The 15997-nt window shown below is 43.8% G+C and overlaps 1 protein-coding gene across 5 annotated transcripts in view; it reads left to right on the forward strand.

The window, feature by feature from the left end:
• The window catches only part of LOC124606861 (basic salivary proline-rich protein 3-like), a 97586-nt gene that overhangs the window by 78250 nt on the left and 3339 nt on the right, over positions 1 to 15997 (forward strand). For 4 of the 5 annotated variants that reach the window (XM_047138944.1, XM_047138948.1, XM_047138945.1 and 1 more), the window contains one exon: positions 9407 to 9541. The exons of the other annotated variant lie outside the window; for it this stretch is intronic. In XM_047138944.1, the coding sequence (XP_046994900.1) occupies positions 9407 to 9541 (135 nt within the window). The remainder of the gene's footprint in view (positions 1 to 9406; positions 9542 to 15997) is intronic. 5 annotated transcript variants of the gene reach the window in all.

Genomic DNA, 15997 nt, shown 5'->3' on the forward strand with positions numbered 1-15997 from the left:
AAGATGACCGAATGACGACTATTGCTTCCATCCTCCGGAATGCTGAGGCAACTTGTTGACAAGAGTGAAATCCCATTGGATTTAACCCTGGAGATCAAAGCTCCTTTGTTTTTGTTGTATATTGTTGCAAATAAATTATATATCAATGTAAAAAAAAACTTATCTATTATTTCTCAACACTAGTCAAGTGCAGCACCATCAGCTGACGTCAGGACCACGTCAGTGATGTTTGGTTTCCATTTTGCGTAGCGCAACTTACCGTTTGCATGTCTAGAAAACCGTCGGCATCTCTCCGTAGTGAGTCACCGAACTCGGAAAGAGGATAAGATGTTAGTAAATAATTTTATTCTTTGCAGAGATTTGAATTAAAGTCTGCCTGAAATAAACAATAGTGCATACGTGTGCTTGTGTGTTGTCAAATGATACAGGCGATTGTTTCATTTACATTTTTTTTGGAAAATGTATTGATTGACATATCGTTTTTAACTGTCATTTTAAATAAATTTGACTTAGTAATCTCTTTAACCGCTTTAGGAAATAAATTGTACAATTTTATTCCTTGATAGAAAATACTGTTCCACGATCGTGAATAGAACTGTTGTTCCATGCACTATCAATCTTTTTTCTTTTTCTATGTACGTAAGAGATTGGTAACTGTACTCGGTTGGTGTAGTTAAATTTCCCATTGTGCTGAACACATCTTTACAATGAACTCGGCAACTATTTTTGACTGTTATTCTTATGATCCTTTTGTTGCAACTTAAAACTACATTTATAAATTGTAAATTTATTCCTCAAAAAGCATTCCTTAGCTAGAACTGAGTGTAGATAAAAATAGACTAAAAGTCATAGGAATACAGTGAAATACATTGGCTGATGGAATCTAAGGAGAGGACTCAAACGGCACATTCACAGTATGACATTCTGTTTGCTACCATCTCTGTGTGTCTGCTTCAGTCAAAAAAATTGTTGTGTAGTCTACAGGGTGTAACAAAATGAGTCCGACAAAACTCGATGTACTGTAGTGTGTGCATTCGTAAACAAGTGGAGAACAGGGACTCATGTCCGGAAACGTTATCCAGTAGCGCTACATGACGTTGACTGTCTAAGGCCCGAGAACTGCCCTTAGGTCGTCCTTTAGGCAGCGAAGGCGAGTTTGACGGACGGCAAGAGCAGCTTCTTTCCTTGTATCTGATAGCATTCACGGCGCACCGACATTGCAACCCCTATCCTAGCAACACCCATTGAGATATGTCAGCCTCAAAATTTAAGGGATGAGCTAGAGCCGGCTGCAGTAACCGAGCGGTTCTAGGCGCTTCAGTCTGGAACCGCGCGACCGCTACGGTCGCAGGTTCGAATCCAGCCACATAGATATGTGTGATGTCCTTAGTTTAGTTAGGTTTAAGTAGTTCTAAGTTCTAGGGGACTGATGACCTCAGGTGTCAAGTCCCATAGTGTTCAGAGCCATTTGAACCATTTGATGAGCTAGAGACTGCTTTTGACTTCCCGGGTGATTTAGATGCCCCGTGGGTGAAGTTTCCGGCCTGAATTCCTATCTTGTCTGTTCCACAAGAAACCCTCTTCAGCCTCTGGTAATTTGTTTGTGTCGTTTTCTTAGACACTGTCTAGAGATTTTACCTACATTTAATATTGTAGTGACATTTTCCGTCCTCAAACTGAAATTGGTGCATTTGTTTTTCTTTGATTTTTATGTAACTTCATTACATGTTGACCATTAAACGATAATGTTGCTGTTGTAAACGACCCACTAGAATAATGCCCCTAGAAAACTTTGTTTTACTATCGTGGGCTATATCACCTACCTGAAACTCCACCTCAAAATTTCTCCTTCCTCCGCGTCACTGTCCCTGTAGATTTACTGAAACGGCTAAACACATAATTCGACACGGGGCGAATGAAAGGGTTCTGTTGTATCGATTAAGGTAACTCGCTTCTCGTAAAATGCAAATCTATTCTGAGACAAAACTACTGGACAAATTAAAACTATGTGCCGGACCGAGACTCGAATTCGGGATCTGTTCCTTTCGCGGGCAAGTGCTCTATTCTGAAACGGTTCGCATGCTGTTTTCATGCATGGATATGAGTCACTTTCACTGTCAAACCACTCCAGTCTACTGATTGTCTGTTCGTGAGCGTGATTACCATCTTACTGGCTCATCCCAAGCTGCACGGCCGATGTGTCCGGATATTTTATAGCATACGCGATTCAACTTCATTTGTGCCTTAAGAGTATTGTTTGCACTTTTACGCGGCTTACACGTACATACACTATCGATAACTGACGTTTACCACTTTTTCATCTCATCTAGCTTAACATCCCACTCGATGCTGTGATGCTCTATCTAGCCTCCATTCATCTCGGAGGATTCCAACACATTCCTCTTGCTGTGTCGTCCGAACAAGACACAGTCAGGACAAAAGCACCACAGGCGCCACTATCGGGTCTTACACCAGATCCAAGGACTTCGCCTCTGCCAACTGCCAGCCGAATACGATCCGCCATTGACGACAACGCACAGAAGAACAGCTCTCGCCCACTTGGTTTAGATCAGCGTCCAGGGCCGAATTAGACAGGGAACGTCATTTAGTGAACTCTTACAAGTGAACAGACGGTTGTTGTAATTGTATTTTCTATGTACTGTGAAGTTACCTACATATTACATGCAATGTTACAGACTTCATTATTCAACATGTCAAAAAGATAAGTAAACCTTTTCGTTACTAATTTGTTGGAGAGTTGTAGAGCCTTAGTTCTCCTATCCTGTTACCTCCTGACCCTGGGGCAGGGAGTAACTATCTTAGTAATGTACTGCACGAACTCACAAACTCGACCTATCGAAACAACAGTGCCAACTCGGCCTCCACAGCAGTAGCGACGAGGACTTTAGAAAAAGGTTTGCACAGGAACTGTCAGCTCTTGAACGTCCAAGAAACAAATGCGACGCTAAAGACGCCGGCCGCTGTGGCCGAGCGGTTCTAGACGCTTTAGTCCGGAACCGCGTGTCCCATATGGTCGCAGGTTCGAATCCTCCCTCGGAATGGATGTGTGTGATGTCCTTAGGTTAGTTAGGTTTAAGTAGTTCTAAGTCTAGGAGACTGATGACCTCAGATGTTAAGTCCCATAGTGCTTAGACCCCTTTGAACCATTTGACGCTAAGGACGTTAACGCTACTATATACACATTCGATATACAGCTTACATTATCATGAGAATTTTTTCCCCTCAAGAATAAAACTGTTGGGAAATTCCACTGATGTTCGGTGCGTTTAGAGAAAAGTGTCAAGAAAACTTTCTGTAATGATATGTTCAGACACCAATACCTGCTCAGGTATGGGCCGTTGAAGATCCGCATTTCACAGCCTGCATTTTATTTACAGATAATCCAGAATTCACATGTGATGCGGTAGTAAATTGCCCCAATACGTACATGTTAGCAGATGCAAATCCTCGTGCAGTCATCGTGGTCAAGTCAGGATCGCTTCAGTGAGACTGTATGGGCAGGAATTTCCGGCGACTAACTCAGAGGACCATACACTTTATCAAACAGATTAACAGGTTCTGTGCATCAGCGATATCTTTGTGATGAATTACGAGCACTATTAGACAACATTAGCCATTCAGAAAGACAATGACTGTTATTTGTGCATCACAGCGAACCACCTCATTTTCAATATTTCATGTGGGTTGGTTTGATCGAGGAGATCCGGTGGCATGGTGTTCTCATTCGATGTACCTGAATCCATTTGATTTCTGGCTATGGGTACATTTAAAGGTATTGGTGTATGCCCGACACAGCAACAATGTGCAGACGTCACAGGACCGAATGACCAATGCATGTGACGCAATCTGAATGCAGCCAGATGTGTGTGTGTGTTTTTTTTTTGTGGTTTTAGGGCACACAACGACAATGGTCATTAGCGCCTAGGCTAAGTTAGGAATGCACTGCGAGGCACAAGGTTAAAACAGCAACTAAAAGGGACAACACTATATAAGACGTAGTAACAGGCAAAGGATTAAAAAAAAACAGCATAATCAAATGTCCTTAGACAGGTTTGTCAAGTTGATAAAACGAAGAACGCGAGCAGCTGCTCCTAGGTCATCCGCTAAAATGGCATCCAGAGTACATGGCAGGCCAAGATCAAGACGCAGTGTAGTAAAATCCGGACAGGACGTTAAAATGTGGCGGACCGTCAGCAATTGCCCACATGGACAAAACGGCGCCGGCGCAGCCGTCAGCAGATGGCGATGGCTGAACCGGCAGTGTCCAAATCGTAACCGGGCCAAAACGACCTCCTCCCGCCAAGAAGGGCGTGAGGAGGACGTCCAAGCCACGGGAAGAGGTTTCAAGGCCCGAAGCTTGTTGGCCGTAAGTGCAGCCCAATCGGCATGCCACAGCGATAAAATGCGCCGACAAATGACCCTGCTACAATCTGATGAAGGGACACAACAAGAAGCCGTCCGAGGCTGGAGAACCGCAGCCTTGGCCGCGGCATCTGCAGTTTCGTTCCCAAGGATACCGACATGGCCAGGAACCCACATAAAGTTAACCGGAGAACCGTCGTCCACCAGCTGCTGAAGAGAGCGTTGGATCCGGTGCACGAAAGGGTGAACCGGATACGGATCACTGAGGCTCTCGATGGCGCTCAGGGAATCGGGGCAGATGACATAAGCAGAACGCCGGTGGCGGCAGATGTAAAGAACAGCCTGGTAGAGGGCAAAGAGCTCAGCTGTGAAGACCGAACAATGGCCATGGAGCCGGTATTTGAAACTTTGTGCCCCGACAATAGAAGAACACCCGACCCCGTCATTGGTCTTAGAGCCATCTGTATAAATGAAGGTCATATTAATGAACTTCAAACGAAGTTCGACAAAACGGGAGTGGTATACCGAACCGGGGGTAACCTCCTTTGGGAGCGAGCTGAGGTCAAGGTGAACGTGAACCTGAGCCTGGAGCCAAGGTGGCGTGTGGCTCTCGCCCACTCTAAAGGTTGCAGGGAATGAAAAATCAAGGTGTTGAAGGAGGCGACGAAAGCGAACTCCAAGGGGTAGCAGGGCAGAGACATACAACCCGTATTTACGGTCGTGAGAGTCGTCAAAAAAGGAATGATAAGACGGGTGGTCGGGCATTGACAGTAGCCGACAGGCATACCGACAAAGCAGTATATCGCGCCGGTAGGTGAGTGGCAATTCACCGGCTTCAGCATGAAGACTCTCGACGGGACTAGTATAAAACGCTCCGATCGCAAGACGTAAACCCCGATGCTGTATGGAGTTGAGACGGCGTAAGATGGACGGCCGTGCAGAGGAGTATACGAAGCTCCCATAATCCAGCTTGGAGCGGACGATCGACCGATATAGGCGAAGTAGGACGGTTCGATCCGCTCCCCACGACATACCACTGAGAACACGGAGGACATTTAGAGAACGGGTACAACGGGCAGCCAAATACGACACATGTGGAGACCAGCTAAGTTTGCTGTCAAATGTAAGACCTAAAAATTTTGTTGTCTCCACGAATGGGAGAGCAACGGGACCGAGTCGTAAGGACGGTGGGAGAAACTCTTTGTAGCGCCAGAAGTTAATACAGACCGTCTTCTCGGCAGAAAAATGGAAGCCATTGGCGACAGTCCAGGAGTAAAGAAGGTCAAGAGAACGCTGAAGACAGCGCTCCAGGAAACATGTACGCTGCGCGCTGCAGTAGATGGTAAAATCGTCCACGAAAAGGGAGACTGATACATCTGCTGGGAGGCAATCCATTATTGGATTGATCGCTATGGCGAAGAGAGCGGCGCTCAAAACAGCCTTGTGGCACCCCATTCTCCTGGCGCAAGGTGTCTGACAGGACAGAACCCACACGTACCCTGAACTGTCGATCCATTAAAAAGGAACGAATAAAAAGAGGGAGGCGACCGCGAAGGCCCCATGTATGCATGGTGCGAAGAATGCCCGCCCTCCAACAGGTGTCAAAGAACACAGCCGCGGTCGGGCGCTTCCGCGAGAAGTTATTCATAATGAAGGTCGACAAGGTAACCAGATGGTCAACAGCAGAGCGGCGCCTACGAAATCCGCATTGTACATTGTTAAATAGGCGTCGAGATTCGAGCAGCCAAACCAAACGAGAGTTAACCATTCGCTCCATCACCTTACAGACACAGCTGGTAAGCGAGATGGGTCGATAACTGGAAGGCAAGTGCTTGTCCTTCCCCGGCTTAGGAATCGGTACAACAATAGACTCGCGCCATCATGCGAGAACATGTCCCTCAATCCAGATGCGATTATAAGTGCGAAGAAGGAAACCTTTACCCGCAGGAGAAAGGTTCTTCAGCATCTGAATATGAATAGAATCAGGCCCTGGATTGGAGGACCGTGACCGGGCAAGTGCATTTTCGAGTTCCCGTATGGTGAATGGGGCATTATAACTTTCACGATTCGAGGAGCGGAAGTTAGGTGGCCTAGGCTCCTCTGCCTGTTTTCGGGGGAGGAAGGCAGGGTGGTAATGAGCGGAGCTCTAAACCTCTGAGAAAAAGCGGCCGACGGCATTGGAGACATCCTCAGGGGCCACAAGGACGTCATTCGCGACCGTCAAGCCAGAAACTGGTGAGTGGACCTTAGTGCCAGATAGCCGGCGCAGGCTACCCCAGACAACAGAAGAAGGAGTAAAACTGTTGAAGGTGCTTGTGAAAGCAGCCCAGCTGGCTTTCTTGCTTTCTTTAATAACACGACGACACTGCGCACGTAATCGTTTATAATTGATACAATTCGCCACTGTAGGGTGGCGTTTAAAGGTGCGTAAAGCACGTCGACGAGCACGTAAAGCGTCTCTACATGCTGCGGTCCACCAGGGGACCGGTTGCAGCCAGATATATTTGAAAGAGTGCGTTATTCAATGCGACGAAGGGCTGGAGGATGTGTGTGGACGCGTGGTAACCACATGCAGCACTGAGTGTGGTGTCTGCTTATGCGTAACACACATGCGAATGAGAGGATAGATTGGCCCACATCTCAACAGATACTGGTTTCCGGACATACCATTGTAGGAAATCGTCTCCTAGTTTTGATCGATACGATATCCTGTAGGAATATGACACATCTGTTCTTTAAACACCCTTTGTATGAACAGTACTGATCCTAACTCACTGCTGTGAGGAACTGATACTTAAAGTATTTAAATACTCAGGTGTCTACCCCCACACTGAAGAACTGGCTTCTTACGGCATGTGTCACGATTAAGAGTTGCGCTCTATCAAAACCGCGGTTCCGTAGTTATGTTACAGTTCATGAATGACGTAGTAAATTAACGGTAACAATGGTAGCACTTGTAGGGGAAGAAACACCTATGAATTTATCTGAGACAATCAATGAGCCTATGACTTCTCTTTGCTTTTTGTTTGTTTGTTCACGTAATTGGAACCTGTAATCTACCGTCTTGTTCCTACTTGCAACTGTTGTCCACAATAAGCAAAGTCTTCTATGAAAAATTTGAGAGGAGCGAAGATTACAATAAACTTTCTAGTTCACGTAGCTTTTCGTGTAGATTTGGCTCCAGTTCGTCTTGTCAAGCAGGCTGATTCTTGAAGCTGAAAATATCACATTGTAGGTCCTCAAGGTCTGTTCTAAATAAATTTTAAGACTGTTGTTGCCGAAATTTTGTTGTTACGTTAATATATTTTGTCACATTTTAGTTTATCATATAGTCTCTTGATTTTTCACATTAACAAAGCCGATTTGCATTGTTCGCACAAAATATAAAAATATATATTCGTCCTCATCGGAGGCATGCTTACTACTCTCTCCCTCAGCGGAAATAACAATATTCCTTTATAATTTTTCTTGACAAATGAATTTCTATTAGTTTCTATTACGCTATTACTTTCGATTATTATTTCATAAATGAATCCAGAAATAAACATAGTAGCCAGTACAGTACTGCGTAATTAATAATAGAAATTTCAAGTGGTCAATATTTCGTAATTTCAAATGTTTCTAAAAAAAATAATTTTAACTGTACATTCAGAATAGTACTTATAGACTATAAATCGAAAATAAAGTAATTCCTTTTCATAAATTTTAGCTTGAAATATAACACACTGTGCATAAAATTACATGAAAGTTTTCATAAAAGATGCTGAGATAATACTGACCTGTCCAAAATTTGAAAAATAATACTGGTATCGACAGTGACTTTTGAGGAGAAGTAATGCTAGAGGAGGATGTCCAGTTACAAACCTCACATCTCTCTGCGTCAGTTCATTGTGTATTTTTGATTCTTACAAAATACAAATTGCGTTTTATAAGTAATAAAAATTAGTTGATCGCATAACTTCTGCACCTTTATGTAACCAAACCAATTACTTTAGATGTAAGTACAGTTTATATGCACAAACATAAAACGATCTATATAATTATTGTAATATTTAGCATTCAATGGAAGGTTTTTCATTATGAACAAAGGCTAGAAAATAAAATGGCTCTAAGCACTATGGGACTTATCATCTGAGGTCATCAGTTTCCTAGAACTTAGAACTATTTAAACCCAACTAACCTAAGGACATCACACACATCCATGCCCGAGGCAGGATTCGAACCTGCGACCGTAGCAGCCGCGTGGTTCCGGACTGAAGCGCCTAGAACCGCTCGGTCACATCGGCCGGCGAACAAAGGCAAGAGTTCCTGTTATTATCGATAAGCGTGAAAATTATGCATGAATAACAGAAATATGTTTCATACAAGCGCGACGAAGTATTGCAGTTCCAGTATTTGATAGGGTTTTGTTTTGCATTTTATTTTTTTTAATTTCCCTCTTTTCTCCAGAAATTGCGTTTTCTATCACTTTTGATTATTTATTTTCATTTTTGCTTCAACATCCCTTTGTTTCACATGAAAGATCAAAAATTTTCGAATACAACCTGAATCAAACATCGGCAATTTCAATTTTGCTATAACTACCGTTTATTTTAAGGTAACAGACATAAGGATATCTATGTAGAACATAAATGTTCCTTACATTACGTGGCCATTTATGTATCCTCAATCAGTCTCTAGTCGGTCATCGCTTCCGATTTCTAGAGGAAATTACTAAGACACGGACCACATATGCAAACATGCAAACAAAGCGATCGAAATGAGCTAACGCCCGATAGGTATGCAACACACCTACGTACAGGTAATGCGGTTACGATCGGAACTGAGGTAGGCTGCTGAGAAAGCTACCGTAGCCTATTCATACTGAGGAAGGCTACTGGGAAAGCTACTGAAGTCTACTCATACTTCCTATAGTCTCCGGTAGCCTACAGTAGTTTTACGACTCCAGTCACTATGAAGTAGTGCGTAGTAGGTAGTCCACAATGAAGAAATGGTAATTCGTAGTGTGTTGCGTATCTCACAGGAGCAGAGGCCGAGGACTGGGAACAGCTGGAGCAGAGTGAAGCGCTGGCAAGGGAGAGGCGGGCCAGCAACCACTCGAGACCTCCCAAGGGGCCTCCACCCGCCAGGGGCGGCGGCCAGCTGCACCGCCAAGCAGGTCAGTCCCACCAGCAGCACCGCCTCTCCAGAAATCACGTATCAGTTACAAGTCACAGTTTTCACAGAAACAAATTTACTGTATCTGGTGTTCTCAGTCACAACTAGAAGTCACAAGAAGCAATGAGCAACCAAGCCATGTGCCATCTGTTGGACGAACTTGGCACTTCTTTCAAAGATCCTTGTGTCACGCTATCGAATCCGACTGCGATTTCAGTGACAAGTAGCAACTAAAAGTCACAATAGCAACGGAAAGTAACATTTAACATTCAACTCCTTGCGCCACCCGTTGACCAACGTTCGTGGTTCGTTCTAAATCCCCTTTTACACGATCGACATTCTTGTCTCACAACGAGAACACGGCAAGTCCATTACCCGGTTTCCCAGAAACTTCACACAGTGAAAGAGCAGCAAAAATAAGCGAACTTGAGTCTCGGTTTATGCGTAGATACTCGACCGTTTCTGTGAAAACGACCGACAAGGTGCGCGATGAGCTCAACCCAATTGATGGCATAAAATCCGATTATGGTTTTTATTTTATTTTTATTTTTTCATTTATCTACCCATGTCCGTAGAAGGTTACTATACGAATGTTTCTTATTAAGTCAAAAGATACAAGGGCATTATACTAATAGTAAGGTTACAACTGAATTTCACAGTAAGTGTCACACGTTTGTTGTACAGAGTGATTTTTTCCATCGAAAACAACCTCTAGGAATTGATCAATAAGAGGATACGGAACAAAAAAGGTCTTATGATCTTATTCCTGAAATGCATGGCTTCCATGCTAGAGACCATTTATTCAATCATACTTCTTTACAGGGACTGCGGTCTAGTAAGCGCTGTATCATGGAACCACAGTTACAGTATGCATGGTTTCCTCCTAAAGGTGGTACTGTTCCTCATACGCATGCCCTACAGCCATCTCCTGCCATAGTAATTGGTAATGTTGTGTCAAATTCACTTCTCTTGCTGACTCACCTGGTAGTTGATGTGATATAGCGTTGAACACAAAGGTTCCGTATTCCAATCGTGAGCTTGCCGACATGGTGTTTAGTTACGGAAAGGTAAATGGCAATGATCGGCGGGCAGCAAGATCATATGAGGATTACTTTTTAATACATTGTGGGAGTGAACAGTGATCGAAGTGTTACAAACATTTAAGAGGCGTGTTTTTTAAGTAAGTACTGTTTTGAAATTAAAAAAAGTTGTGCTAAGATATCACAATAATTTTATTTTTACATGAAAGCCTGTTCCTTAATCTACGCACTGACGCCATTACAGTCTGATTCTTCCTTGTTTACGTTGTGTACTGAGTGTTTAAGATGCCTCCGATAATCGTGAGTCCCGCCGATTGTGTAGTACGGGCTGTTATAAGATTTCTTTGTGCTAAAGGACTTAAAAAGGATCGATATTCATCGTGAGATCTGTGCAGTTTACGGAGAAAACATTATGAGTGATGGAATGGTAAGAAAGTGTGTGAGAGCACTGAAAGATGGCCGCACAAATGTGCATGATGAACAACGGAGTGGGCGTCCTTCCGTCGTTAATGAAAGTTTAGTGCAGGAAGTGGACAATAAGGAGAGAGAAAACAGACGATTTACGATTTCCTCCTTGCGGGATGACTTTCCTAATGCTTCTCGTAGTGTTTTGTATGGCATTGTGACCGAGAACTTGAATTACCGAAAATTGTGCGCACGTTGGGTATCGAAAATGTTGACGGATGTGCACAAAACCAAACGTTTAGACAGTGCATTGACTTTCCCTGAGCGGTACCACAACGACGGTGATGATTTCTTAAGCCAAACTGTTACGGGCGATGAAACAGGGGTGGCCTACGTCACACCAGAATCAAAGCAGCAGTCCATGGAAGTTGAGCAAGGGCATTCCCTTCCGCATGTGGCGAATTAGACCAAAGATCTCATCACATCTTTTAGATGGGAAACTCTAGAGCATCCTCCGTACAGCCCCGATCTTGCGCCCAGTGACTACCATATGTTCCTGCACTTGAAGAAACACCTGGGCGGTCGGCGCCTTCAAGACGATGACGAAGTCAAAACAGTGGTGATGCAGTGGTTAACAAGTCAGGCGGCATACTTCTATGAGGAGGGTATTCAAAAACTGGTACAACATTATGACAAGTGCCCCAATATTGACGGAAATTATGTAGAAAGGTAGATTAAGGTACAGGCAGGCTTTCATGTAAAAATAAAATTATGGAGATATCTTAGAACGTCTTTTTTTAAATTTCAAAACGGTACTTACTTAAAAAAACACGCCTCGTACTATCAAGAACAGTCTTGATCCCAATTTCTTTATTACGGTGACCGGTTTCGACCACTACTGTGGGCATCTTCAGACCAATGAGTAGGACCTCCTTCTGCTGGAGAATTCTCCAGCAGAAGGAGGTCCTTACTCATTGGTCTGAAGATGACCACAGTAGTGGTCGAAACCGGTCGCCGTAATAAATGAATTGTGATCAAGACAGTTCTTGATAGTAATTATTCATATGACGATGCCTAACCCCACCGACAACAAACACAGCATTCAATGTTTAAAACAGCGTTTCGCTGTTTGTCTGAGACAGGGTCGTTTCAGGAAGCAGGAAATCATGAAGGACGTACCCAAAATGTTCGGACGCCAGACTTAGAGGAAAATGTGATTAACACTGTGGAAGGAGACCACTGTGTCCAGTACCAGGCAGTTGGCTCAGCAGTATAGGGTATGTGAGACGACGGTGTGGATCATTCTGGTTCAAATGGTTCAAATGGCTCTGAGCACTATGGGACTTATCATCTTAGGTCATCAGTGCCCTAGAACGTAGTACTACTTAAACCTAACACACACATCCATGCCTGAGGCAGGATTCGAACCTGCGACCGTAGCGGTTGCGCGGTTCCAGACTGAAGCGCATAGAACCACTCGGCCACTTCGGCCGGCGTGGATCATTCTCCATGAGAACTGTTACTGCCCTTATCACTTACAGCGTGTGCAGGGCTTACTAGCGACAGACGTTCCACATCGAGAGCAGTTTTGTCAGCGGTTTTTTTACCAGGCAACGCCGATTCCGGGGTTTGTGTCATCAGTCCTATTCACAGATGAGGCCTTCTATACTCGGAGTGGTATCTCAAATGTTGGGTAGTACGCGTAACCCATGGTTCGGTGACAGCGAATAATTAGCTTGTGCAGCCGGAATGTGTGGGGCAGGATAATTGGCGACTGTGTTTTGGAACCAGTCTTCCTTCCACGTCGCCAAGAGGCCGGAACTATCAGCGTTTCTTGCAGGTGACTTTTCCTACTCTACTGGAAGAAGTGCCATTGATGATTCGATGGATTATGCGACTGCTGTATGGTGGTGCTCCACCCTACTTCGCCGATAACGTCCGGACGCATCTCAATCGTGTCTTCCCTGGCCGATGGATTGGGCGAGAGGGTCAAGTTGTATGGGCTGCTCGTTCACCGGATCTCAAGCCGTACCATTTCTGGTTAAAGGGCCACTCCAAAAGCATAGTGTATGCTGTCCCCATTTCAGATGTGGAGACACTGGAGCAGCGTATTCATGCTGCCATTGGCGCTGTTCGGACGCAGTGTGGCCGATGTGAAGGTATGAGTAAGAAGATGCTACGGCGCGTACACGCTTGCGTTGAGACACATGGAAACCATTTTCAGTTCATAATGTAACTGTGACTGCATTTTACGGCGCTTATTGGACCGCAGTCTCTGTATGTGTGCTGTGGAAACCATTGTAAAGTGCGCGGCGGGGGGTACATAGCATGGTACCACATGTTATAGCTTGTTCCTCTTTCAGTACCGCATGGAGTGCAGGAAGACTTACTGATTAAATGCTTGTGGGCCTAATTTATTAGTCTAAATTTTTTTATGGTCCCTACAGGACGATACTTACGAGGCTGAAGAATATCTTTATATTCTTCACCTAAAGCTGATTCTAGAAGCTTTCACGGGATAATAACCGTCTATCTTGAAGAATCTCTCAAATCATGGAAGCAGTGGCGACTGAATGCACATATGGCCAACATCTACTAAGAGCAGTGCCAAATCCAGTATAAGCCTAGGAAAAAGAAAAAAGACCTTTCTTTTTGTAGAGGACTGAAGAGCTTTAGACTTTTAAAACTATTTTTTTGAAATGTGTCAATATACAATCAACATTTAATAATTTTAAGCAACTATGTAAACATTTTATCTGTTTCGTAATATGAAGGCTATTCGTAAAGAAAGACCCGACCTAGCGCGGCATAGAAACCACAGTGAAAATCCTATGAAGCTTTGCACGGATCTGTTGGGCAGTGTCTCTAGTGTTGAAACATTCCCTTGGAAAAATTTATGAATTACTGTGCTGATAAACCTCTTACGTTGTTTGATTTTCAAACAGCCGAGTAGAACTGTTCGTACTCAGACATTTCTCTCTTTACTTATTCTGATCAACACTAAACTGGCACACAATATTTTTGGCGCAACACAATCTGACTTTCAATAATCCCTACAAAAGAATGGCCCTGACTAAAAATAACTTATACCTTTCATGAGTCACTTACCTCACAAAAATCTTTGTTACTCGAGCTACTACAATACAGCGAGCGCCAATACTGCCAGCTCAATAAAAGATTCTAACTACTGAAGGCACTAACTACTGACAGGCATAGTCAGCAAATTAAAAATTTTGATGGAGAACAAACAATGTATTTACCTTAATTATGTTCCAAAGTCATTCATGATATCCAATATTACAAATTTACTCTTTCTGATGTACACACGTCCAGATCGTCCGCTCTCAAAATTCTACCATCTCTCTCCCCACATCCACCACTGCTGGTGGCTCACCTCCAGCTGCGCAACGCTACGCGCTGTTCATATCCAGCTGCCCAACACTACAATAGCGAATATTCCAACAATGCCAACCAGCCACAGACTGCACACAGCACAGCCAGTGATTTTCATACAGAGTGCTACGTGGCGTTACCAACACAAAAACCTAAACTGCCTACTTACATTGTGCCTATCGGTCGCATCAAGTCGCTCTTTTCAGTTCTGAGCGCACAGTGAGCACGTACAGAAGGCTAGAAAATAGTGGCCTCTACAAAGTATGAGAGCCTGGTGAGAGATTTCGCCTGATGTCATGCAGCCCACATAACGTACTTGTCATGCGTTTCCCTCTTCGTGACAATTATGGCCTCACTCTGCAGTGCCAATGAAGAAGCTCCTACGGCGTTTTCTGTGGGAGGTGTATGGTCATCCACAATACAGCGCGCAATTCGTCCCCCCTGAACTTAATGTCTGCTCACATGACTCGCTGGCTACGAAGAAAACATTTTGGCACGGACAACGAGCTGTAGACCATTGTAGAGAACTGGCGGAAAGCATTGCCGGCTGCTTTCTATGACGAGGTATTGGAAAGTTGGTACAACGCTATGACAGATTTCTAAGTTGGGGCGAAAACTATGTAGAGGAGTAGCTGGAAGTTGTAGCTAACGGTTGCAAATAACACGTTTTTGATTTTCGCAGTGGTTTTCATTTCGCGATCGGTAGGACCTTACTTCCCGAACAGCCTTGACATAAACGCTTCTGGCTCAAGAGCGGCGTGTTTTACCGTTGCCAGCCTGTCCTTGCGGTAAGAGGGGCAAAGAATGAAAGAACAATAAAGAAATAAAATACAGGCAAGGCTCTCGTTTGTGATTTGAAAATGACAGGGGGCTACGTGTCGAGATGCCAGTGGTTTTTGAGGAATTTGTCTGTTCGCATTCCCGCAAGTTATTCTCACTATTGGAATGAAGCCATATTCATGACGTGAGCGTGGGAGGCAGATACAGGAACCGCACATTGCCATTCTGTCCTCGTTTGCCGTTTTCTTCCTCCGACATGTTATGATGTGTGAAGTGTGTATTTGAGCCAAGAGGTTGATTGTAATGAGTGCTTGTACAATATGTTATTATATTTGAGTTGTTATGGATGAAAATTAGTTAGCTGTTTGTTCCTTGTATCATACGTATGACTGGCCATAAAGAAGTGCAACGAGTCATTCTGCATTTACAAAACACTTTCACATGTAGCCATAAATATGTTTGCATGTCATTCGTCTATTTTTTAGTACTGTTATGAGTTAATAATACCCAGCCACCACCTTTTACACATTACAAAATTTGAAATTCTTCTGCACAATAGAATGAGTTGCCAGGGAGGAACATTTTTAGTTTGTTTTCAAATTTTACTTTCTTGTCCGTCAGACATTGGACAAGTGATCAAAAATTTTGGTGGCTTCATTGTACACCCCTTTTCGTGCTAAAGACAGCGTTAATGTGGAGTAATACATGTCTTTTTTCTTCTGGTATTGTAATTATGCGTGTCGTTATTTCTTTTGAACTGTAATGGATTATATACAAGAACTTTCATGAGGGAGTAAATATACTGTGAAGCAGAAGTCAAGACTCCTTAAAGATATGTC

Source organism: Schistocerca americana, chromosome 3 (assembly GCF_021461395.2).
Source record: "Schistocerca americana isolate TAMUIC-IGC-003095 chromosome 3, iqSchAmer2.1, whole genome shotgun sequence".
NCBI lineage: Eukaryota > Metazoa > Arthropoda > Insecta > Orthoptera > Acrididae > Schistocerca > Schistocerca americana.